General features: G+C 46.3%; 1 protein-coding gene across 6 annotated transcripts in view; it reads left to right on the top strand.

The window, feature by feature from the left end:
* Positions 1–26,677, top strand: part of RNF25 (ring finger protein 25) — a 533,791-nt gene that overhangs the window by 478,693 nt on the left and 28,421 nt on the right. For 4 of the 6 annotated variants that reach the window (XM_069651598.1, XM_069651597.1, XM_069651596.1 and 1 more), the window contains one exon: positions 25,138–25,272. In XM_069651598.1, coding sequence (XP_069507699.1) covers positions 25,138–25,272 — 135 coding nt within the window. Of the gene's footprint in view, positions 1–25,137; positions 25,273–26,254; positions 26,304–26,677 lie in introns of all 6 variants that reach the window. The other 2 variants (XM_069651601.1, XM_069651600.1) reach the window with 1 other exon arrangement.

Below are 26,677 nucleotides of genomic sequence, written 5' to 3'. Positions count from 1 at the left end.
TGCCCTGGTAATTCTGGGAATCACGGAGGCGGAATGGTAATACGAGTCCGGCGGTAACCAGGCGGTTTTACCGCCTCGGTTACCGCCGGACTCGTAATGAGGCCCATTGTCTTCAACGTCTTCACATAATGGGGATTCCCAGAAATAGATCTGTTCGCAACTCTGGAGAACTCCCAATGCCAAGATTACGCCTCCCAGGTACCCCCAGAACCAATCCAAGGGGAACGGTTTATCGATACCATGGTCAGGGAAATTTGTTTACACTTTTCCCCCCCGACTCCCCTTCTCAACAAGATAGTGCACAAGATGCACCAGGAACCAGTTAGCATGATACTAGTGGCCTCTACGTGGGCCCGGCAGCCATGGTTCGCTCACTTGATGGAAATGTCTCTATCTCCTCCAGTGAAACTTCCCTGCCCGTACAACATGCTGTCACAGGACAAGGGCAGAACACTACATCCATGCCCACAGACCCTGAACTTAGCAGCCTGGCTCCTAAGGTCATAGAATTTGGACATTTACAACTCCCTCAAAGATGCATGGACATTCTTAAGGAGGCTAGAAAACCTAACAATCGTTACTGCTATTCCAGAAAATGGAAAAGATTTGTCATCTGCTGTAGAGATCAGAACATCAACCCAGTTGACTGCTCTCCCACACAGATTGTTCTTTACCTGACTCACTTATTAGACTCGGGTCTGGTCTTTAATTCCATTAAAGTTCATCTAGCTGCACTTTCCGCATACACCACTTCTCAACACAAAGTGTCATGGTGGAAAGTCCCAGTTATTAAGGCCTTCATAGAGGGAGTAAAGAGAATACACCCTCCTATAGCTAACCCAGCTCCCGGATGGGACTTAAATGTGGTACTTACCAGGCTTACCAGGCTTATGGGCTCACCCTTTGAGCCCATGCACAAAGCATCCCTTAAGAACCTCTCTTAAAACTGCTTTCTTAATAGCTATCACCTCCATTAGGAGAGTGAGTGAACTACAAGCGCTCTCTATACTATACCCCTTTGTAACAGTTCACAAGGATAAGGTGGTTCTACGCACACATCCTAGGTTTGCACCAAAATTCATTTCTAAATTACATGTCAACCAATCAATAGAACTACCAACGTTCTTTCAGACCCCTTCAAGTTTGTGAGAAAAGAGCCTGCATACACTAGATGTACGCAGGGCTGTCATGTTTTACATGGAAAGAACTAGACCTCTGAGAAAGACTAATCAGTTCTTTGTCTCGGTGGCAGCAGGAAGAGAAGGAGATGCAGTTTCAAAATCCACTATATCTAGATGGATTGTCCAATGCATCACATTGTTACACTCTTGTTAAGAGAGAACTACCCTTCAAGCCAAGAGCACATTCTACTCGTGGCACTGGGGCTTCCATAGCTTTCATTGCAAATGTCCCTCTGGTGTCCATTTGCAAAGCGGCAACCTGGAGTTCTGTACACACCTTTACAAAACACTACTGTCTAGATGCCCACTCTAGATCTGATTCCCAGGTGGGGCAAGCAGTGTTAAGACATCTATTTTCTACTGTTCCTTCTCACAACCCACCTCCAACTCCAGGTACTGCTTGCTAGTCTATGCACAGCATGTGATTCTAAGCAGATTAACAAACATCAGAAGACAATGCATTACTTACCGTAAAAGCATTTCTGATGGTTGTATCTGCTTAGATTCACATGCGCCCACCCTTCCTCCCCGCTCGGATGGAAGGAACATAGACATCCTTACCTTTCTCTCTTTTCTGCACTCACGTCTAATAGGCTCCCTCAGGGCAGAAAAAATACAAACAGAGGGACCTCGACACGTGAGGGATTGTGGGTACAATGCACGTCACTATAGGGATAGTGTTAAAGACGCCTTGTCGAAGTCCCCTTTTCGACTACGAAAAACAAAATGCAATACTCCACGGTGACCACTGGATGTCGGACTATGCACAGCATGTGAATCTAAGCAGATACAACCATCAGAAATGCTTTTACGGTAAGTAATGCATTGTCATATATGTCCACAGTGTCCTAGCCATTGAAGTCACATCAGGGTGTAGGGTGTGTGTGCGTGTGTTCGATCCAAAAGGGTATCTACTTACTTAATTGAAACTGAAGGAGTGTATTTTTGAAATGTATTTTACTGTTGCATATTGCCCTTTCTAAAGAAGACTTATCTTAAAACTGAAGGTTAAATTAATAAATAATTATTTTAATAAGAAACCTTTAGTATAAGTGTTATTTGAATACCTGTTACTGTGAATCTCCGTTACACCTCTGCAGCTCACATTGACCCCTCTTGAGATAAGTCTGGCTGCTCAGTCACTCTTCCAACTTGTGTAGTGCAGACCTATACCAAAGGTTGGGTTGCCTATTGATAAGAGGACCAGGCTGGTGTAGTCTCCCACAGGGTTACTACATACAATCTTGCCTAACAGCCAATTCAACAATTACACAACCACACTGCACATGTACAAGGGATGTCTAATGAAGCAGTGTTTAATAGGAATAACACAGCCGATACTTGTTTCAACCCCAGGTCTTTTTCCAGGCTGTACTGCGTTCCTTAACTTAACCCTACTTTTGGGTAATAGGAATGAGCTGCATTGTGGATTGTTACGCCCGTGTGGGAAAACTAAACTCTCTCGTCTCTTGCTGGTAGCCAAACAACAACTCTCTGTGGTTAAAACACATGTTGGCTGTGTTATTCCTATTAAATACGGCTTCATTTGATATCCCTTGTACATGGGCAGTGTGGTTGTGTAATTGTTGAACTAGCTAAAAGGCAGTTTGTAGCGCCTTAAAGTCTTGCAAAGCAATGGAAATTAAAGGTTCCTGTGGATACTTTCTAGTCTCTAGGAAGGAGGATATGATAAGGCTTAACCAATGTTGGAAACCCTGTTAAAGGACTCGCTAAGGGGACACAAGCAGCGGCTTGAGTCGGAGGTAAGAGGGGGTTGCCCTGGACACCTCTCTGTGCACTCTAGTGCTCTGGAGTGACTTTCTGGAATCAGGTAAGCAATACCTTTTTCCCCAGAAAAGAAGAAAATGTTTGTGGTGGCTGCTCTGTGATGTTGTAGCTCTGGACCCGACCTCCGGATTCCTTGGTCTGATGACTGAAGGCAGGACAATGGACGGGGTCTCTCAGCGACATTCTCGAGGGAGGACCTTGGGTATGACTTTCAACAACTTCTTGGTTCACTCTGCTTTTTTGGCACCTTTTCTGCAGCACCAACAAAGGAGGCGGATCGCCCGGTCATTCTTCATCACTTCCTGCAGTCCTGCACTCTGATGAGGGGGTCAGGCAATTTACATCTGATCTCTGGAGTGTCCTTGAGGTCTCAGGAAAGATTTGGATGGATTCGGCCTTTCCACAACGATGGACTCACAATGGACAGCAGGTCTCCTGGTATTGGGGTTCTGCAGCTCTGGAAACTCGCAGGACCTCGGGAGATTGCTTGGGACTGGTTGCTCCCACCAGAAACAGGGAAGAAGTTGTCCTCTTCGGAGCCCCCCCTGTCGCAGAGAAAACTGGGTCAGGACAATAGTGGTTGCTTAACGTTGTTGCAAAGGGTCTGCAGCCATCTTTGGTCGTCTTCTTTGGTTTCCTTCAGCTTCCAGTGGTCAACTTACTTTTCACTCAAGAAACCTCACCTTTTATACAGTTCCAGCACACACTCCTCTGCAATCTCTCTCAGCGTTTTGCATAAGGGGGCATTTGGCTGTCCCATCAGGACAGCCAGAGCCCCTGTGGGAGCTGGTTCTATTCAGACACTCTGGCAGACAAAGGACATGGGGGTGGAAAACTCCTCCCCCCAATTCCTGCCTGCCCAGACAATGTGGAGCCTAGGCAGGGACACCCAAGGATTCCCGCCAAAGGCAAAACACACACACCCAGGCCTCCCCATCCTAGCATGGTAGAAGAAGGGCTGACAAAGAACAATGATGCTAGCAATGACAAAAAAAGAAATAAGTCCCCAAGTTGGTACTTGGGTGCCCCTGTTGTGCACTACCGTGGCTATGAACATAGCCTGCGGTATAAAAATGGCACAATAGTTAGTAGAACACGTCCACTGCCACCAGCCATAACTAGGAGATTGTCTATGTAACTAAAAGTCACAGGAGCAGAGAGAAGGGGTATCTTTCTCTATCCTTAAGAACTGTAGTTACTTGATGATAAGAAAAATAATCTGAAAGGAGGACCCAAAGGGTCCCCAGCAACACTTCCCATAAGGAGCTGTGTGCTGCAATAGTTAAATACAGATGCATTTAAGAGCTATGGAGCAGAATAGACTCCATAGTACAGGTAGAATACATAGAATAGAGTTCCAAAAGACATAATCCACAAGAATGAATGAGTGGAAAAAGGCTCCACTCATTCAGGATTAAAGAAGAAGGTCCAGAAGTCCAGCAAAAAGTGCTGGGGTTCTCACTAGGAGCGGGGGTGAAGCATACAAATGATACATCTGCCTAACGATCTGGGAACTTCCACTCCATGGTATGCCTCCCAAGTTCAATCCCCTGATCAGTCCACCTTTCAAAGGGGCTTCAAAAGAGGTAGTAGTAGTTTGGCTGCAGCCACTAGAGACTGTGCAGCCCCTAAGCAATGACAAACCCATTTAGGTTCCCTCCCATGTCTCCCCAGTTGGGGGGTCACATTTTTCTATTCACACACCTATGGGAGAGTATTATGTCCAATCAGTGGGTGCTTTCTACTGTGTCCAAGGGGTACTCCACAGTTTATAGAAATACCCCAACATCATCCACCAAGAAACAGAAAAATGTTGCAAGAACATCAGCGGATTCTACAGGCAGAGAACTAGTCCATTCTACAGAAAGGTGCAATAGAACTGCTTCCGCCTCATAAGGTAAACCGATGAATCTTTTCAGCGCATTTCCTGGTTCAATAAAGGACTTAACTGTGCGCCTTGTGTTAGACCTGCGTCCAGCCAACACATGTCAAACCACAAAGGTTTCAAATGACAACTCTTCAGGAAGTAATCCCTCCTAAAAGAAGGAGATTACATGGCAAAGTTGGATATAAAAAAGAGGCATACTTTCTTATTTCAGTTTTGCCAGCGCACCGAAAATACATGTGCTTCCAGATGGGAAACTTGCACTACTAGTTCAAAGTGCTCACCTTCGGCATTCCCTCAGCGCCAATGGTATTCACCAAGGCACTGGCAGTAGTGGTGGCACACTTACAACGGCAATACATCCCTGTGTACTGTAAGGAAGGCATGGTATCAAAGCAAGACGGAAACAAGTGATCACAGTTCAAGGTTGTTTATTAAACCGTAAAATGGGTGAGATAAACACTTAATCTGAACCTAAATCTATGATGGGGGCAAGCTACGACCATCAAATAATAGTCCTAGTGGAGTCTAGTCAAATAAAAAGGGCCTATACTAAAACAAACTATTGCCAGTCCTTACCGCTGTGCTACAAAATAGTGTGGGATAATGTTCACAAGAAAAGAAAGAAGTGTTCACAAAATAAGTCAGGATGTTCTGACCGGGGTCTCCCTTCTCCGTGTTTTTAGCATGGGACAAGGTGTGACTCTTGAGCACAGCACACTCCTGGGCTTCTCTGGCACAAGCTTACAGTTCCTTTTCTCTATATCAGGACCCCCTGTGCCCAAGTCTCTTCTCATGCAAAGTCTCTTGCTTCAGAGGGCCTGATATGCCAAAATAACAAAACAAAAGTTCCTTCTGCTAATCTTCACATCAAGTGATTACCCTTCACCCTTTGACCCCCTAAACCGGGCTCTAATCCTTCTCTCAATCGCTAGCCTCCCTCAATCTGGTTCAGACCAACCACTCACTCTGAGCATCCCTCATTCGGGTTCATACTAGTCGTTATAATGTTGTTCACTTAGCTTCTTCACAACTTCTTGGCTTCCCTCAGTCTGGTTCACTACCACTTTTCAATCACTATCTCCTTATTTGTAATATTCAAAAGTCTCTATCTTTTTAAACAACCACCTAGGTTTTAGTTTGGTCCCACTCAACTGGGTTCACACCTTCCACAGCATTTGCCGATTTTAAACAAAGACTTCCGAAAGGCGATCATGTCTCGCTGGGTCACTGTTAGCCTATGGCAAGTGCGTGTTTATTCACAAAATCACAGTTCGTACGGCATTCCCCTCCACTGGGCGTTCACGCCTGTTTCACAATTCCCTCAGTTTGGTTCACAATTTCACAATCGTCAAAACATTTGCAATGTGTCAAGGACTTTCGATTGTACTAGGGGTTTGGCTTGACCTTTGTATGACCACCTTGACACCTAACGCTATGGTCTCTTGGTACTTGTAGTTTCCATACACTTTTAGTTCAACACAGTCTTTGTTCAGGAGAGGGTGTAACGCTCACCTGATTCCCGTAGAGGCGCCGGTCTTGACTGGGCGTATACCGTATCTTCAAAGGTGATGTGTAACACACGGCTGGCTCTTTGGGCTGGACCTCTGTGCACTGTATGTCTGACTCGAAGGGTAAGATGTCTGCAGATAGAAAATATGGGATTAAGGAACTGGGTTATTGAATGTCTCTCTCTTCTTCCCTTTCTCTTCTCCTGTAGAACCCCAAAGGTTAACGCTCTCACCTTAGGTAAGTGAACGCCGTGCTCTCCATCTGCCTCGGGGCAGGGTGCTGTAACCAGTTTCTTCACTGGATAAGGGGAGCACGGCTCTTGACTTCAGATGACTGCTGTCCGTCGTTTACTGCACGAACGGTAAGTTTCGAGTAATTCTAATGTCTTTAAAGTCTTTAGTAATGATGTTTCTTGTTTTGCAGGGTTCCGGCGATGGCGGATAACGGGCTGAAGTGAGTTGAAGATGGAGCCCGTGTGATGAATAGAAGCGCCTGGAAGCACGTAAGTAAGCGCTTGTTGCCTGCTTCACGATGCGCTCTAACTGTCTTTTTATTTTGCAGGTACAAGTTCGGAGCGGCTGCAGGGTGCCGGAATACCCACTGGGTTAGATGTGGAAAGGAGTAATGGCACGTGAGTATTAAAGTTCCCCAATGTCTTTAAACGCACCTTGTTTTGTCTTTCAGATGCGGGATGCAGCGCCGAAGGCCTCCGGAGCGTGCGAAGAGTTGGTAAGCTTTTGTCTTTCAGATGCCGGAATGCAGTGTGAAGACCTCCGGAGCGCACGAAGAGTAGGTAAGCCTTTGTCTTTCAGATGCCGGAATGCAGCGCGAGGCGTTGGTGACAGCCGATGGACCAGGTAAGTGAAGAGCTGTCACTGAAGACCGTAATGCTAACCTGTTTTTTCTTGTCTTTATAGGTGTTGCTGAAGACTGGATTCAGGATGGTAAGCCTTTTTCCTTAGGCCCAGGATCAGATGCAGAAGACACGATGAGCGTTCTGCTGCAGAGGATGCAGAATAACGCAAAGCAAGATTCATCCATCGGGTGTGGTTTAAATAGCCTCCTGTAGTGCTTAGGTGTCTCCTTCCACAGCCACGACTAGGTAAGAAAAGAGTTCCTGCTTTCCAGAAGAGTTCCAGTGTTCTGAATCTAGGGAGTGGCTCCTGCCCCACCCAACAGGAAAAGTAGTTCCAAACAGAAGAGGATCAGAGGCTCAACTGGCAGGCAAGTAAGCAGCATGGTCTGCGGCAGGTAAGTCCACCCAAGCATTATGAGCCCGGCGCTTCCAGCGCTGGGACTGGGCATATTTATGAGCCTGGTGCCACTGGCGCCAGGACTGGGTCCAAAAGGTCCCAATTGGGACTGGTTGGCACTCGGAACCTGGGTTATGGATCTGCTTCCAAGGGAGTTGGGAAAACCCTGACCTTTTGGAAGCAGAGATCATGACAGAGGGGTGCCAGCCAGAGATCTACAAACAAGCGCCAAAGTGGAGCTGGAACACTCTATCTGTGGTACCAAGTTCATTCACAGAAGACCTCTGTATCTTAATCTTCTTAATGTTGCCACTGCAACCGTGAGCTTACCACAGTCTGGCCCACTATCAGGTTCTTCCGACTCAACAGCTGTGCTGAACTCGGCGTTTTCTTTGCCGCTGGAGTCAAGGATGGTACCACAATGGCAACCGCATCTCCCCGCCCTGGCTATCACTGCGGGAGGGTTCCACGTACATCAGTCACACCAGTTGCGATTCCCAGTCTTTTGTCGGAGGCTTTGCAGTGTAAGGAACTCATGGTGGCAACAGTAAAGACAGACACAAATGATCATAGTTCAAGGGTGTTTATTAAACTGTACAATGGGTGTGGAAAAACACCTAATCTAAACTTAAATTTAAGATGGGAGCAAGCTAGGACCATCAAATAACTATAAGGCAGTCCTAGTGGCGTCTTGTCAAATAAAAAGGGCCTATACTTAAAAAGAAAAAAAAAAGAAAAAAAAACTATTACCAATCCTTGCCACCAAGTAAAAAAATAGTGTGGGATAATGTTCACAAGAAAAGAAAGAAGTGATCACCAAATGATAAATCAGGACGATATGGCTGGGGTCTCCCTTCCCCACATTTTTAGCACGGGACAAGGCGGGATTCTTGAGCACAGCACACTCCTGGGCCTCGCCAGCACAAGGTTACAGTTCCTTTCAACTATACCAGGACATTATGGGGCCAAGTCTCTTTCCTGCAAAGTCTCTTGCCTTATAAGGCCTGATGGACCCTAAACAAAAACCAGAAGTGTCTTCAATAACTCTTCACATTGGGCAATTACTCTTCGCCTTTGGACCACCTCAGCCAGGCTTCGATACGTCTGTGTTTGCCTCCCTCAGTCAGGTTCACTACGGCCTTTCACTCATAACGTAAAATTCAAAAGTCTGTAAGGGTAGCCCACCTTACAGGGGTACCCCTAATTATAAGGGTGCCCCTAATCACACTCGCACCAGAGTAAAGTGCACCCCTCTAGGGAAGTAAGGCCAAGAGTCTATCTTGCAAGGATAACAAATGTATTCTTTACTGAAATGAGGATAGGAGCAAAGAACTCTGCTGCCTGAACGGTCTCTTCTGTCCCTCAACCGTTCCTTTCTCCTGCAAACTGGTGCCAGGCAGGAGCTTTCATACTCTTGGCTTGGTCACTGGATATGGGCATGGCCCCATCCCACACCGCCCTTCTTCCATACAAGGGATGCTCCAGTCTTCTTTTCTTCATCATCAGCGATTTATGCCAGGACATAATACTTTACATATTGATACCTTAAATAGACACACACTGCAGTCTCTTACAAATATTGGGGCCTAGCCCCAGGAAAAACTAAACATTTCTAGAACTAATTTTCATTCGTACTCCACTCATTCTACTCCTATTTTTATCTAGTCTTATAATTGCCTAAAAACCTGGTTTTCATAATTCTGGCCGTTGTGCATTGAGCATGTTAAATTCTCCTTTTAGCATACTTGGGCTTTTGACAGACGGCAGACAGCTGCTGAGTTACTTCGTGCTGCTCTGCCAGCCTTAGTGACGCAACACTGCATGAACCCTGCAATCCATTTTTAGCTGCATTCTTCCCGGCAGAGAGCTTGCTTCTATCGTGCTTTGAAATTTTAGAACTACATAAGCTTTTGCTCGACCCTCGTAGGACCACTTTGACACTTCACGCCGGCCACTCCTAAGGCCTCTTGATTCTCATTGTTTCAATAAAACACAACACGAAAAGGCTCCAGTCAGAGTCCTTTGAAATCACACCTTTGCGGCGCCGGACTACTCTGCTTCTGGACTTTTTACTACGGTTTCTTTAAAGTTCAATTACACAAGTTCTTTGCTCAACAATGTTGCCGCCTGCAACCTTGGGCCCAGCACAGTTCAGTTTACTATAAGTCCTCGCTGACTCACCGGCTGTGCTGAACTGTTGGCGTTTTTTGTCTCAGGAGTCAAGGACGGCACCGCAGCAGGAAGCGCTTCTCCCTGCTTTGGCTATCAGAGCGGGAGGGCCCCATGTGCTGTTGACACCTGTCGCACCGCACGCCAGCTGGACTTCCTGATCTTATGATTTCACTTTCGGAGGCTTCGCAGGTTTGAGTGGAAAAGGGCAAGGGTAATTCCCTTCCTTGTCGTCCTTTCCGGTCTTGCTACCTTTCTCCTCCATTTGAACTGTCGGTTCTGGAATAGCTGCTTCCTTGTGCATTTGGCCTTGCTCAAAGTGTGTTCTCGTGCTTAGTCTTTTATCCCTGTGGGGAAGGGAAAGGGCAGTCAAGTGTGTATAGTTATCAGCAATTGCCTGACTCTGTCTGATCTTTGTGCTTGGACAAGACAGGTAAGTGGCTCTGGTGTTAGTCTGTTGTCTGTCTCAGTGTGAGAACGTTTTTGTGTTGCAAAAGGGGGGTTTAATGAATTCGGAAAGATGAGATTTGTATGGTTTGTGAAATGAATAGGGGGGCATGGAGTTTGGTTAAAGCAGACTGGGAATTCGTGAAATTATAATCAGAGGGATGGGGAGAAGAATGACTGGAGTACGCAGGTATGCAACGGGAAAATGGGGATTCTGGGAGATGTAGTTTCCTAGTGCTTTGGGGTTTGAGTTCTTAAGGGATTTGCCATATACAGAGGGGTCGTTGGATTCTGGTAAGGGAGATTTATTGTGTGGAAGGGAGGTTGATTTATAACAGCCTAGAACGGCCTTGGGTATTTCGTCTTCCTCCCCGCTGTAATACAGCGTCTCACCTGGGGCATGACCCCGGGCTCTGTTAGGCAGAGTTTGTATGCAGTACCCTCTGGGACCACTACACACAACTATGACTACAGGCATAAGCAAAACCAACCTTTGGTATAAGTCTATACCACACAGTTTTTGGTAGCGAGCTGAGCAGCCAGGCTTATCTCAAGTGGGAATGTGAGCTGTAAGGGTGTTACGCAGAGGTCTACAATCACAAGTATTCAGATAGACACTTATACTCAAGGTGTCTTGCTAAAACACTTCTTAATTTATTACACAGTCAGTTAGAAAACATTCACTAAATGGAGGCAATCAATATCACACAAGAATATACTACAGTACATCACACCATCAGGTTCTAAGGCATTTAAACTACTTTGAAGGAGGAACAAAATGCCATTCAGAGCATTTGAAGTAGGAGCAAAAAGGCATAAGATAATAAAACGAAAATTACAGTTACTCTTAAACAGTGCAAATAGTTCACCAGAGGAGTTGATTCAATGCAATAGGTAGACCAAAGTCAATGGGCTAGAGTCTTGTATGGGTAAAAACGGTTTTGGTAGTTAAACGGAAAAGTCTTTGCCGCGGTTCTCAGAAGTAGAGTCATATGTCGGGTCACAAGCTGACTAGGCCTGCAAGTTGCCAAAGTTTCACGCACTTTCGCAGTGAGAGGTAAGTTCTCTCGGTCGGGTTTTCACAGTACCTTATTTTGAAGAAAAAGATGCAGCTGAAGATTTCTGTTCCTGCAGATCTCGCTGTTCCTGAGCCTCGGCCCTGCCGTCAGTCCCACCCTACCTGCCACTCCCCGTCCCCACCGCCTTGAACACAACCTCTCACCCAGTACACTTATACCCGTAGCACGCTCCAGACAAGAACCACACACTCAACAACTCACCTGCCCCCCACACACCACACGTGCACCACTCACTGCACACCAGCCCTCCCCTGATGCACTTCACCGCATCTCACGAATACCCACTACCACCCGCCTACTCTTCCCGCTCCCCATCGACCCGATTCACTCACCCACATCTCAAAGAGAACTTGTGTACCGAACGCCGTCAACCCCCCCCCCTCCCCCCCACAGCACCCCTCGGTCAGCCTCTGCCTCCCAGACTGTTAAAACCACACCTTGCATCTCAATGACCTTACCCACTGCCTCTCATTCCAACCGAACCCTCCCAACCACAACCCTGAGGAAAACCACCATGCCTTATGAAGTCACCTGCTTCCTTTTCAATGCCCGCTCCATGACACAAAACAGACGCAGCATCTTTGACCACCTATCCTCTGACAATCCTGACCTCATTTACATCACCGAGACTTGGTTCTCCCCACGATTTTGCACCAGTCGCCCACAAGGCTCCGCCCCCCCCCATCCCCCAAACCTCTCGCTTATCTCCCACAACAGACCTTCCAGAGGTGGAGTAGTGATCCTCTATAAACCTCATTTCTCCATCTCACTCACCGAAACCCAGCCATGCAATGCTAACTGTGAATCCCTTCTAGTAAAGCTCTCTACTGTAAACACTCACTCAGTTTCCTACTCATATACAGACCCCCCCGGATATGACAGACATTTTGCCAACAATCAATCACTTGCTAGCAACCATTCAGGTAAACCACCCAAGACCCTCACTACTGGGGGACTTCACTATCTGGTTTGATGTGCCAAACAACTCTGACTCAACCCCTGGTCAACCGTCTAGAGGCTCTCAACCTCTCCCGACGTACCACAGGTCCAACCCACTCTGGAGGTCACACTCTTAATACAATCTTCAGCTCCTATGACCTCGTCTCTGTATCTAGTCCCAAACCACTCATCTAGACAGACCACTCTACCATCCCTTTCTTTGTCCACACTTCAACCCGTCCGCCCAAGGCTCTCTAGGCCCGCACACATGATCACAAATGCTGGAACAAAGTCAAGGTACTCCCTGACCTAGCTGAAGCCCTACTACAGCCTCCCAGCACCCTCGACCTCAGACCATTAACCATCAAATCCCTTGACTCCTGGCTTAATGAATCACTACTTCCTCTGACCCCCTCACGCACCGCAGCCTCTCTCAAAGGACTGTCTCCCAAATGGTTCACGCCCCACCTGAAAACCTTCAAAAGCCAAAATAACTCTCTTGAGCGCAAATGGGCGAACATCAAAAACCCTCTCAACAGGTCTGTTCACCTGCCACCACTGTAATTGAAAATCCGAGATCTGAAAGGCCAAAAAGGCCTATTAAAATAAGCAAATCCTGAACTGTTGCAACAGCAGCAAAAAGCTCCACAGGATCATCTCTGAAATTGTGAAACCCTCCTGCACCTCTGCCCAGACCACGCAAAAATGCTCTGCGACTCCCTCTATCTGCATTTCTACGACACATCACTAGACAGGATGGCAACCCTTAATACCAAACATTCTACCCGCACCCCCTGCCCCACGTCTGCCCCTCCTGGCGTCACTGCTCAGACCACCACTATGCCATCTTTCGACTCCTTTATCCCCATCTCGAGAGACGAGTTCCTTAATCTACTATCTGGCAGCAGACCCACTGGATCCTTGACCCCTATCCAGCCTCTCTTCTGAAAGAAATATTCTCCTCCACATGTGCAGAAGAACAAGCAATGTCCATAGTAAATGACTCCCTCACCTGTGGCACCTTTCCCGAGGCCTTTAAAATAGTGCATGTCAAACCTCTTCTGAAAAAGGCATCCCTCGACCCACTTGAGCTTTCAGAATTACAGGCTGAGTTCCAACACCCGATTCTTGGAGAAACTCATTGACCGCGCTGCATACTCTGAGATCAACCGGTTCGTAGAATCCAACAACCTACTTGATCCCGCTCAATCAGGTTTCAGGTAGCGCCATGGAAAAGAAACCACCCTGATCTCGGTCTGGGATGATTTCAAGGTCTCTGCAGACTCGGAAGGCTGTGCAGCGCTGGTTCTCTTTGATTTCTCAGCCGCCTTTGACACCGTTAACCATTCTATCCTCCTTGACCCACTTCACTCCCTAGGAATCTGAGGCTCGGCACTCAAATGGATTGCCTCATTCCTCAACAACAGGAAACAAATCCCTTTCCTCTCCCCTTTTCTCTCGACAGCTCACACTGGAGTACCACAAGGCGCCTGCTCTCTGCTCTCTTTTTCAATCTCTTGACCATTCTACCAGGGATCATCCACACGCACAACCTCATCTGCTATAACTCCAGTGATGATACCCAAATTATCCTGAGAATTCTCAAAACAAGCTTCAACCCACAAACTGACCTTGAAGCCTGCCTCAGAGACATTGACCGATGAATGACAAGAAACCACCTCCTTCTGAACCCAGATAAAACTGAGACCGTGGTGTGTGGCAACACTGCCCTTCTCCTGCAACAACTGTCATGGCCCCCCTCCCTTGGCTGCACTATGGACTTAGCCTTAACCCTCTCCCATCAGATCAATAATGTTTAAAAATGCTGTCACTACCACCTCAAGCTCCCAGGACGCATTTTCCCTTCCCTCACCTACCCCAACAGATTTGCCGCTATTATGTCCATTGTTATGTCGAGACTGGACTATACCATCTCCTTATATCTGGGTACTCCAGTATACCAATTTATCAAACCCCAAAGAGCTCAAACCACTGCTGCCAGACTCCTCCTTGCACTAGGGCACAGGGATCACATCTTGCCCGCTCTCCCCACCCTTCACATGCTCCCTGTTGGACGAAGCGCCACTTTCAAAATCCTATGCATTACCCACTGAGCTGTGCACAAGACCGACCCAGCATGCCTACGAGAGATGATTACACCCTACTACCCATCATGCGCCATAAGGTCAAGCAGTGCTCTCTTACTAGTGATTCCAGCCTCCAATTCAACCAGGATTGCCTACTCAACCTTGGCTCCAACTCCGTGGAACTCACTCCCTCCTTACATTTGACACACCCAAGACTAAATGGCCTTCCGTAACGCTGTAAAAACCTAGCTTTTCCTGTAAACCAGCATTAGGACTGTCTAGGGCGGTCAAAAAACCCACCAAAACTCTAGAAACATGAGCTCAATGACATTAAATTGGAAAGTAATTACACCTGGCCAAGAAATGTTCCTAGGGATATCGAGGGAAGGGACCACAGAAACAGACTAATAAAACATCAAGGCCTAATTAGGAACTGTGAGGCCACAGTTGGCAGCCTTAGTGTCCTACAGGCTCTAGGATATGCATCTGCTGACTCTCCGCTTCCCGATTCTAGCAGCCTCTTATGCCATCAAGTTGATCATACCCATTCACTCCCGACCTTGCCCAACTACATTCCTAAGATACAAACCCACTCAAGGCACTAAAACAACCGAGCTCTACAATGCCTCTGCACAGCCTGTCCTTTAGCACCATTGCCTCGGTAGAACTACGTTGCTGCAAGACATATCCTGACCTATAACCAGTGTCCTGCCAAGACCTACCATGTAACCCGCCATAAACCACAACCAGGGACCCGGAAAATGGGCTCCCGGATACATAGTGCTGAGCCTAAGAATAATGACCCTCTGACCGTGCAAATCATAACTTACTCTGGTCTAACCAGTGAATCTACCTCAGAATACCGCTACCGCGAAACATGATGATGATCACTGCCAGCTCATCCAGACCCAGAAAGTAACCACGAACAGTGGGATCCTAAGAGTAAACCATCCACCCAGACACTCAACACTCCTATCACTATGCTCACTCTCCACTTTAAACAATAGAGCGCAGCTATACCTCTCGATCAATTTCGGCTTAGCTGCACACATACAAACAATCCTCCATGAACACCTCAACAACCTGTTGGAACGCAGCTATACCCGATGAAAAAACTCTGCCTAGCTGCACACATAAACGTCCTACACAGGACTAATGCTGCCAGAATGCATTCTCAGAGACCAACCACCGGACTGCACACATTCAACTGATCTCTCACTACCACTGCACCTAGTGTTGGGATGCAGCACCCATCAGGCAAATCACACTGGCTGTACACATACACTGTATTCTGTCCTGCTCTCTCAACTGACCTGGACTACGGTCCCCAAGGACGTTCAACCCACAAGGGCTTTAAGATCATACCAATGATATATAAGGCACTATATAAATGCCAAATAACAATAACAATAAATTGAATTATTGAATTATTGTGTGGACTAATTGAGGGCCCTCACCCCACTAATTATCTCCTGAGAATAAACCTTGACTGCTCATCCCTTTACCTTGAGTCCCCTTTTCAAAACAACTAGGGTGGCCTCCTAAAATCTGTCCACCAGGGCAGATTCTAGAAATCCCTCTTAACAAACAGCAGCTGCAGGAGGCATCTTGGGCTACAGGCTGACGACTGAGAGGCTTCAAGGCAAACTCTGAATTGGGACTGATAGGATGTAGCTGGGCAGCCCGTAGGTTGGTTCTGGGATGTTTCCAACAGCTGTAGATGGCAGGATCGGTGTGCAGAGGTCTAGGCTGGTTGGCCCCACTGGCCCAGGGCTCAAAGCACTGACCAGGGTCTTCAGGAGATCAGCCCAACGAGGCAGGGCATCACCGAGACTTGGCTGGAGGCAATGCTGGAAGTCTTCAACAGTCTTCCTCCATTCGGCTGAAACTCTTTGTTAGAGGTCTTGGCTCCAACAACTATATGAGGAATGGCTGCAGAACTACTACTCTTACCCTAAATTCAAGCCAGTGTTGCCCCAGCCCACAAATGGAAAGGATCGGTACTATTTCAAACTTGTAATCGTTTGACAGCCTCTTGCATCACATCTGCCCAGCATCAGATCTACCACTACCCCTGGCCCGATGTGGATTGGGGCTAAACAATCCCAGCCCCCACATCCGGCCAGATGCTCCGATCGCTGCCTTTCCTGGGAAACTGAAGATTTTGCCCAAGAAAGGATTTATAATATAAGGCATTTCTGGACCTGAGAGGGCAGATAGGTGGCCAAGGGACATGGCGAAAAACATGTAGCAATGCCATTTTGAGTACGTTACCGACTATGGCATTTCGATAAAATGCAAAAGTGCACGTGTTAAGATTGATTTTTCAGAATCCACCCTGGTAAGACACTGAATTACAATAATTTACTAGGACTTTGAAAACACTATAAGCAATGAAATTCCCTACGAAGTATTGTCACACAACTACTGTCACATACCTAATATAGGTTCACTAATTGAGGTTTTGCTAACAGAACACAGACACTTTAACTTTAAAACAATCAAGCAATGATAAGAACAGCACTTTAATTCACTGTATTGTAGAGCAAGTGAGAAATGGAGCAGATAGCAATTTGGAAACAGTTGGAAACAGGTAAGTAGATTGGTAGAAAACAGTGAGAGCATCCACAAGAAAACCTAGATTAAGGTCCCTAGCTCTAAACCTAGATTAAGGTCCCTAGTTCTTAACAAATCCAGCCGTGCTAGGAAATGGGGCCGAGTGCCCAAATGACACGAGTTCCACAATATGTTCCTTGCAGGAAGGTTTACTATTTGATTCGCAAACAAGAGTTTCCAAAGCCAATCGTTGCAGGTAAATGTTCCCGAAGTATGTTTCTCTTCCCAATCCCACCATGCAAGGGGAAGCCTATGTGGGAAATACTTCATCAGCACACCGCCAATATCTTCAGTAACCACTTCAGGGATTCCTGAATTTGCTTAGCCCACTTACTTCTAGGCTTCGTCCAGTCGAGGGAGGTCCAGGAGCCATGGGTGCAGAGCCTCCCTTTCAGCATCTGGATTGGGTCTGACCGGTTGGCTCTGGGATCTGACACAAAGGCTCTGGAGACTGGACAGGCAGAAACCCTCGGAAAGACAATTTGTTATAATTTAATAATTGTTCTTTTATAACACACTTAATACCAGGGATTGGCTTCTAAGCGCTGGATCGGGATTCAAACCTGTGTTGCGCTGTGTTGTCTTTTTTCCAAGACAAACACGTTGCCCCTGAGCTTTCCCCCCCTCACCTCCACAAGATGAAGAACTCCACAGAGCATGCAACCTTAGGAGACCTCCAGGACAATAAGAAGACGCGAGAGTCGCCACGGTCAGAAGGCGACTGACGATCATCATAGCAAGAACAAAGGACCCCTTACCAATGTAAGTTGGGTGATATCTGCTTCGTCTAGTACCTACGATATTGTTAGGGGAGTTTTCCTAAAGTCCACTTGAGGCAAGACTTCATAAAACTATCCCAATGGTGTACAGGTTCTCAACTCTTAGTGTTAGTCTGTACTACTCATGGATCCTTGGTAGAGTGGCAGAGCAGTCAGGCTTATCATAAGAGGAAGATGTGAGCTGTAGGTAAGCACACTGAACCCATTTGGTACAGTAGTCCAAAAGAACCACAGGTTTTCGAAAACGTTCAGATTACACCTCCTATTACTCAGGCTTCCAGCTTTCACCCCCTGACTTCTGTCTCTCAGCCCCTGGATTCAACCTAGCCTCCTGCTTCAACCCAACCCCCAGCAAAAAGGTCTTGTGCAGCAGCTGAGCGTTATGACGTTAATACAGACACTGAAGGGGATAATGACTACCAGCAATCTGACCATTACTATGATGATGATGAAGAGGCAGGGGTATATACCCTGGCCTCACCAATTCAACAAGATTCCCCAGTGCCTGATTCTCTGTAGAAAATCAGCCCCTCCAAAAAGACTTATTAATCAAAGCAGCTAAGCACTTTGGTATCCAGACACAAGAGACTCAGCAAGACAAGGACTTTGTGGAGGATATTTTGGGAGACAAGAAGGCTGCCACCCAATTCATCCCTATAATCTGTCCAGAGAAGAATCCAACCTTCACTGGAGACACCCAATCAAACATGGGCAGTAAACCCGTGGGTAGAGAAACATTTTCGCCCAGCGCCGTCTGACCTACTGTATTTCAGAGGCGAACTTAAGCCGGATTCGCTCGTGGTCACAACTACCCGTAAAAGCGCAGGGACACCACTGGCCTCTTCAGAGGCTCCCCCAGACAAAGAGCAAGAAGCTCTATACCATGGGAAGGAAGGTAACGACTTTGGCAGCGTTTCAAGCTAGAATCGCTAACAATTCAACACTGTTGGCACGTTATGTTTGCCATAAATGGGATGAAATAACTACCCTAATAGCTTCTGCTCCGAGCCTTTAAAGTCTTAACTTGCCTTAGTAGCATCTGAAGGCAAAGCTACTTCCAGTTGCATTCTCAAGAATAACCTCGCCACTGCAGATAATGCTGGCCGAATAATCGCTAAAGGAACCCTAATGAAGCGCCATGCTTGGCTTTGCCAGTCCGACTTTAAGCTTGAGACCCAGGCGACGTTACTTAACATGCCAGTGGAACCAATAGTCTTATTCGGGAAAGCGTTAGAGGACGCCCTTAAGTCCGCCAAGGAGGAATACGACACCCTCAAGTCCCTCGGCCAACTAACTAATAAACCACTTGGCCCGGGAAATATTTTGCCGCTTTCGTGGCCAAATTTCCCAGAGAGGCTCCGGTTACGGACAAGGTCAACAATCTGCCTGCAATAACAACCAAGGTCATGCGTCACAGGGTTACCAGAAAGGCCAGCGCAGATCCCGCAGCTGAGGGTGCTCCGCCACTTCTAGAGGTGGAGGAACACCTCCGAAGCAATGACAGCCTGCTACAGGTCCCCTTGCATGCCTCTCCAGTAGGGGGACGGATTTCACTCTACACCCATGCATCAGAGGGAATAACCACAGACAAGTGGGTGCTATAGACCATCAAACCATCCCCTGCGCCAAAGGAAGAACCGCTCATCCTTCTCGATGAAGTCAACGCATTGCTACTCAGACGCCATAGAGATTGTGCCGTCCAACAAGGGAAACAAGGGTATTTATTCAACCGACTTCCTTGTGCCAAAAAAAGATCTAATTATGCGCCCAGTGTTAGACTAACGCCCTGCAAACACTTATGTAAAGCCACAAAAATTCAGCATGACAACGCTACAAGAGGTAATCCCCCTGCTAAAACGGGGCGATTACATGGCAACACTGGATATGAAAGATGCCTATTTTAATATTTCAATGTTCCCAGGGCACAGAAAACTCTTCTTTCAAAATAGCAAACCAGCACTACCAATTCAAAGTGCTACCCTTCGGTGTAGCTTCGGCACCAAGGGTATTCACCAAGGTACTGGTGGTGGTGGTGCCTGCGCAGGGAGGCAATCCCAGTGTACCCCTACCTAGATGACTGGCTGATCACAGGGGAATCACCCCATCTTTGCAAACTAAATACTCAAAGAACCATAGACCTTCTCTTCCAATTGGGTTTCTCAATAAACGAGAAGAAGTCAAATCTTGTATCAAATACAACAAAAAAGTTCCTGGGAGCTGTCTTAGATAGATTTGGCCTTTCTGTCCATGGAAAGAGTGCAAAACATGCTTCGGCAAATACCTCAGTATCAAGCTGGTCTCCAGATAAGCGTATGCAAAGAAATGCGTTTACTAGGCATGGTGGCATCGTGCATATACCTGGTCCCACATGCACGTCTGCGCATGCGCCCAATGCAGGAGTGGTTGGCGAAATAGTGGTCTCAGGGAACTGGTCAAAGGAAAACCTGTTGGAAAACCCATGCACGACCCGGAAGCGGAAGCGATCGTTACAACAGATGCATCACTCTCCGGGTGTGGGCGCTCATTACCTTCACTACACAGCACATGGTCTGTGGACTCACATTGCGGCACAGAACCACATCAACCTGCTGTAACTAGTAGCAGTAGTCAATGCACTTCAAGCATTTGAAGTGCAATTTACGTACCAGTCAGTTCAAATTCTAACAGCACCACTGCAATGTTCTATGTAAACAAACAAGGCGGCACACACTCTCCAAGTCTGTTCAAGCTGGTGCAGAAAATATGGAGATGGGCACTCAGACGGGGGATGTCCCTATCCTCCCAATATGTTCCAGGGGTACTCCACACTTTAGCAGACTCTCGGAGCAGAGTTTCCCTACCAGAGGAACACGAATGGCAACTAGACTCAAGTGTCCTAGACCACATCTTCTCTGTGGGTTTACCCCACGCTAGACTTGTTTGCTACCGGAGAAAACAAGCAATGCCCAGACTTCGTGTTCAGGTTCCCCCAACCAAACTCCATGGTAAACGCCCTATGGATGAACTGGTCAGGGAAATTTGCTTACGCTCCCCCCCCCCCAGACTCCCATAATGAGCAGGATAGTGAACAAGATTCACAGAGAACAGGTGACGCTCATCCTAGTTGCTCCCATGTGGGTGAGACGGCCATGGTATCCACATCTGCGAAAACTGGCGATGTGCGATTCCCATCAAACTCCTGTGTCAGACCCACCTATTAACCCAACATGGGGGAACAACAGTGCACCCTCAACCACACTCCATGAACTTGGCAGCATGGCTCCTGAAGTCAGAGTTCAGACATCTTAATCTACCACAGCGGTGTATGGATATCCTCAAGGAGGCGTGAAAACCAAACACTAGACACTGTTATTTCGACAAGTAGAGTATATTTGTAATTTGGTGCCAGTCTAAACAAATAAACCCCATAGAATGTACTCCATCCCACATTCTAAATTATATGCTCCACTTGTTAGACTCAGTGTTAGTATTCAACTCCATAAAGGTCCACCTGGCAGCTTTATCAGCCTACACCACCTCAGACTAAAGAATCGTGGTGGAAAATTCCAGTCATTAAAGCATTCATGAGGGGAGTAAAAAGACTACACCCTCCAATTTCTAACCCACCGCCAGGATGGGATCTCAATGTAGTACTCGGAAAGCTCATGGGGCCCCCATTCGAGCCTATGCATAAATCAAGTCTTGACCTGACATACAAGACTGTCTTCTTAGTGGCTATTACTTCCATAAGAAGAGTTAGTGAATTGCAAGCATTGTCAGTTCAAGACCCTTTCGTTATCATCCATAAAGACAAATTGGTTTTACGTGCACATCCGAGGTTCTCTCTCAAATTCATTTCCATATTCCACATGAACCAATCCATGGAGCTACCGGCTTTCTTTCAGAATCCAACTAGCTTAGCTGAGGTAAAACTCCACACACTGGATGTGAGGAGGGCGGTCCTTTACTACGTAAACAAGACCAGACCAACTGTTTGTCTCAGTAGCACCAGGCAGAGAGGGAGACCATCTCCAGATGGATAGTCAGATGCATACAACTATGCTGTTGATTATCAAATAAGATACTGCCTTTCACACCAAGAGATCACTCCACAAGGAGCACAGGGGCTACTCTGGCTTTTATTTTTATTGCAAATGTCCCCTTAGACCGCATTTGCAAAGCAGCTAAATGGAGCTCGGTACACACTTTCACTCAGCACTACTGCATTGGCACCCATTCCAAAACAGATACACAGGTAGGACAAACAGTTCTAAAACATCTATTTGATGCAGCTCCTTCTGACAACCCGTCACCTTCTCCTAACATTGCTCGCTAATGTATGCATACCATGTGATCTAAGCAGATTCCACAAGCCTCGGAAGTGATACATTACTCACGGTAATCATATTTATGTTGCTTGTACCTGCTTAGATTCACATGCGCCCACCTTTCCTCGCTGGAGAGAAGGTGCATAGATGTTATGAGCTTCTCTGATGCTTATCTGCTTGGATACACCTGTACTCACTTTACACTTCATGCTACCTCATGTCAGAAACAAAACAATCCGAGGGACCTCGACGCGTGAAGGACCATGGGTACAGTGGACGTCACACTAGGGATAGTATTCCTGGCACGCCCTGTCGACGTCCCTTTTCGCGTTTCGAAAACAACAACTGTAATACTCTGCAGCTTCCACTAGATGTCGGCCTATGCATAGCATGTGTTTCTAAGCAGATGCAAGCATCAGAAATAAGATTGTGGTGAGTAATGAATCCCATACATTTATTTACATACACAAAGAAGGTCTTAAATTACTTGGATCAATTAACCAGCACACATAGGAATACTTTTCAAAGGCCACTGCTTAGTTTTTAGTTGCTTGCGGTTACAATTGTTACAGCGTTTGACAGCAATGGCAATTATATCGTATTACTGGTAATACCACGCGCAAAGTCTTACGAAACAGCAGAACAGCAAAAGTTCCTGCGGATGCTTTCAGTCTATAGTTAAGGATGCTAGAAGAATAACACAACAGTGGAGACACTGTGAAAGGACTTGCAAAAAGGACACAAGCTGGCAGCCTGGGTCAGAGGTAAGAGTGGACACACTCGAACGCTCTTGCGCAACTTCTTGGTTTAAGGTAAGCAATACCTTTTTACCCCAATAGTACCTTAGGTTAGAAGAAATGTTTGTGGCTGGATTCTCCTCTATGCAGCAGCGATCGACCCTGTCTCCGGATTCCTTGGTCTGGTGATGAAAGGCAGGACACTGAACGGTATGTCTCAGCAGCAGTCTCAGGAGAGGACCTTTTGGCATGGATTTCTTCAACTTCTCTCGTCAGTCTGCAGTTTTTGCCACCTTTTCTGCAGCACCAACAGAGGACACGATTCGCCTGGTCAATCTTCAATTCCATGAGTCTGGCACTCTGGTGAGGGCACTTGGATTAGTCGGATTGTATCTCTGGAGGATCACCTGGAGCTCAGCAAAGACTTGGACAGATTTGGCCTTGGCAAGACATCGCATTACAAATGGGTTGGAGGTCTCCTGGTATTCACGGTCTGCAGCTCTGGAGAGGCACAGCTCCTTGGGAGATGGCTCCGTTTGTAGCTCGTCTCAGGACTGGTTGGTCCCTCCAGGCAAAGGGAAGGAGTCCTACTCTTCAGAGCACCTCTGTCACGTAGGAAAAGGGGTCAGGACAGTAGTGGCCGCTTCACGGTGTTGCCTTTGCAGGCGTCTCTGGTTGTCTTCTTTGGTTACTTCAGTTTCCAGTGGTCAACTTGCCTTTCACCTCAGGAACCTCACCTTTTTATTCAGTTTCAGCACACACTCCTCTGCAATCTCTCTCACCAGTTTATAGAATGGGGCGGGTGGTTGTCCAATCAGGACAGACAGGCCGCCATTGGGCACTGGTTCCTTTCAGGCACTCAGGCAGACAAAGGGTGGGGGAGTGAATAACTCCTGCCCAGACGCACTGGAGCCTAGGCAGGAACACCCAAGGGTTCCCGCCAAAGGCAAAACACACACAGACCTCCCCCTCCCAGAATGGTAGAAGGACAAACAACAACCACACTAAAAATGGCGAAAAAAGAAAGGAGCCACCAAATTAGTACTTGGCGGACTCTTGTGCACAACCGGGACTGTGAATACAGTCCGAGGAAGAAAATAGCACAATAGTTGGTAGAAGACATCCACAGCCACCAGCCATAACTAGAAGCTTGTCTGTGTGACTACAAATTCACAGGAGCAGAGAGAAGGGGGATTCTAGGTATCCCCTTAACACTCCATTTAAGGTGGGTGTGCAAATCTCTCATAGTATAAAGTTTTAGAAGGGATACAAAGTATCCCTCTATCCTTAAGAGCTGTAGTTACTCGAGGATAAAGAATCTCAAAGTAGAACCCAAAGGGTTTCCAGCAACACTGCCCATAAGGAGCTGTGAGCTGCAAAAGTTAAACACAGATGCTGTTAAAGAGATGTGCAGAGAAGTAGACTCCTATTAAAGGTAAAACACAGAGAACAGAGTTCCAAAAGTCAGAGCAAATGAGAATGAATGAGTGGAAAAAGACTCCACTTATTCAGGATAGAAGGAAAAAGGTCCAGTACAGCAATAAGTGCTGAGGGCCTCACTAGGAGAGTAACAATTATACATCTCTCTAAAACATCTGTCTAGTGGGAATCATCTTTAGGAAACTGTACTAATGAGTGTATGCCATATGGGAGTTTACCTGCTTTGTTACATTTAGTTCCCTTCTGCTGTCCTCTGTCATTTTATGTTCAGATGTGGGCCCCCATAAAGGCATTGGAATGAGGAAAGTTCTCAAAAGACAATTACGGTTTGGTGTATTTTTTTTTAAACTGTGTTTTATGTGCCAAGTTCTTATTTGACCAAATAGAGATCTATATCTATTTTAATAAATGTATGTTTGGGTCAGCCTGCTACCCCTGCTTGATATTTAAGCCTTATCGTTCTGTCAATTTCCCCTACTTTTAAGAGAGGTTTGGCTTCCCTTTCTCGTCAAGTTTGTTGAACTCCCATTGAACGTCAGGGGTTGTAGATCCCTCAATGGAGCTGTGTCAAAAAACTGCCTTAATCAACATCCCTCCTCGTTGAGGCCAATAATAGCAGTGTTTGTCGTATCAATAAGTCACTCACTATCTAAGACATGCATTATCGAAGTGAAAGGAGGTCACCATCTGCAAGTACTTTACTGCAAAGGTCTTCACTTACAGGTAAGCAACTTGGTTGACTTTAAAAGTTCTACATCAGTCATCAGTGTGCTCTCTACCATCTGGGTCACCCTGAGGTGCCTGCTCCCTTTTTTGCTCTCCCTCGCTTTCCTTAAGTTGCTTGATCTCGTGTAAATTGCATTCTGCAAGAGGAGCGACTTGTCGATATGCTAATTTCTTTGTCTTAACCCACTTAAGGAGGTTTACAGCCCAAACAAACGGGCCATTGAGCACCAACGGAAACTACGCAAGATTTATGAGAAACAGCAAGCAAAAGGAGGGATTATAGACCCAGAGGCGGAGCGGAACCGGTACTTCATCAGCCTCCAGAAGGTGAGCAAGCTAAGGGAGATAGGGTTGTGCCCTGCGTGTAGAGTGTTGTAGGAAGTGTGAAAAAATATCACTATGCTAGATATTGAGGGCCAAGTTAAAAGTGTGGGTCTATTTGGTTGCTTGCGCCTAGCCCTTTAGTTCAAACAGGGGTTCCTACACGTGAGATTTATAAGTAGTATTGTATTGGTTTTAAACCAAGGTCAATTTCAATTGTTTAAGTGGTGCCAACATACTTCATTTGGAGGCACATGCAATTGTTTCACCATTAGGCACAGTAATAGTGTGTGTGATGCAATGTTATGTGTGTGACTTAGTACACACCTGCACATATTTGACACACAATACATTCATCCAGTACTTTCGACTTAGTCTCATAGTAAACATGCATATACTTTTTCATACATAAATGTGCATTCTTGACTGAGCAACTGATATTTAAGGCCTAAGCTTAATGGCACAATGCCTGTGTTTAGTAGCTCTGTTTGTAGGAGAAAGGGAGAGGGGGAGAACGGGAGGGGAAAATAGAGTAGTGTTAGTTGGATAAAAAGTAGGGTATATCATACTTCATGTCAAGAGTTGTCAGATTTGCACCCAATTGCATACTCTAATAATAGCAGCGCCCTGGGTGACAGTGGAGTGCTTGTTTAATTTTTTATTGTCATTTTAATATGCTTAATAAGTATGTGAATGCAAAAAAAAGAGTTGTCCGATATTATGGCTGGTCCCGGTTGGGTCTTACCTATAGAGTTCAGGTCAGTTTCTTCCAAAATGTAAGACTTTAATACTTTCATAACTTAAGGTGCTTCTTAGTGCAGCTTTCACAATGATGCCAGTAATCAAATTATGCTACTAATTCTAAGGAAATGTGAAACCGTGTTGGTTTTGTCCACTTATTAGTCATAACATATAAATGTGGCAAAATGTTGCTCAAGGTTTGAGTTAATTTACCTTTATTTATTCTGGAATTCTCATTGTTTATTAGGTTCTCCTCGCAACTAATTCCGATGTTCCTTTGCGTGGTGCATCTGAAAGTAAGTCAGACTGGGTATTAGTTTGGCTGCCTTACATGTTAGGTTCAGAATTATCCCTTGCCCATTTAGTTACCCAGTGGCATCTTACCTTGAAATATCAGTGAGGTGCGTGCAGGGGTTGTCCTCTTAGTATTGCTTCCGAGAGTTCCTAATTTGGATAGCTCTGTAATTCGATTGGGCTATATGTTAGATGTGTTAAATTTAACTAATCCCATTTAGTGCAAAGCAGTGTTGGGTCAAAACCTCTGTGGGTAAACCAACAGCTTGCGATTAGACCTACTCTGGATTTGATTATATTAAGAGATGGTTCCATTTAGGAGTAGCATAGCTCATTTGGGGCTAGGTAGCCTTAATCAATTGCCAAAAATGCGAAC

The sequence above is a fragment of the Ambystoma mexicanum genome, chromosome 3p (genome assembly GCF_040938575.1).
Source record: "Ambystoma mexicanum isolate Mex_15411 chromosome 3p, UKY_AmexF1_1, whole genome shotgun sequence".
Classification (NCBI taxonomy): Eukaryota; Metazoa; Chordata; class Amphibia; order Caudata; family Ambystomatidae; genus Ambystoma; species Ambystoma mexicanum.
Note: the sequence above shows the minus strand (reverse complement) of the source record. Positions and strands in the feature narration are given on the sequence as shown.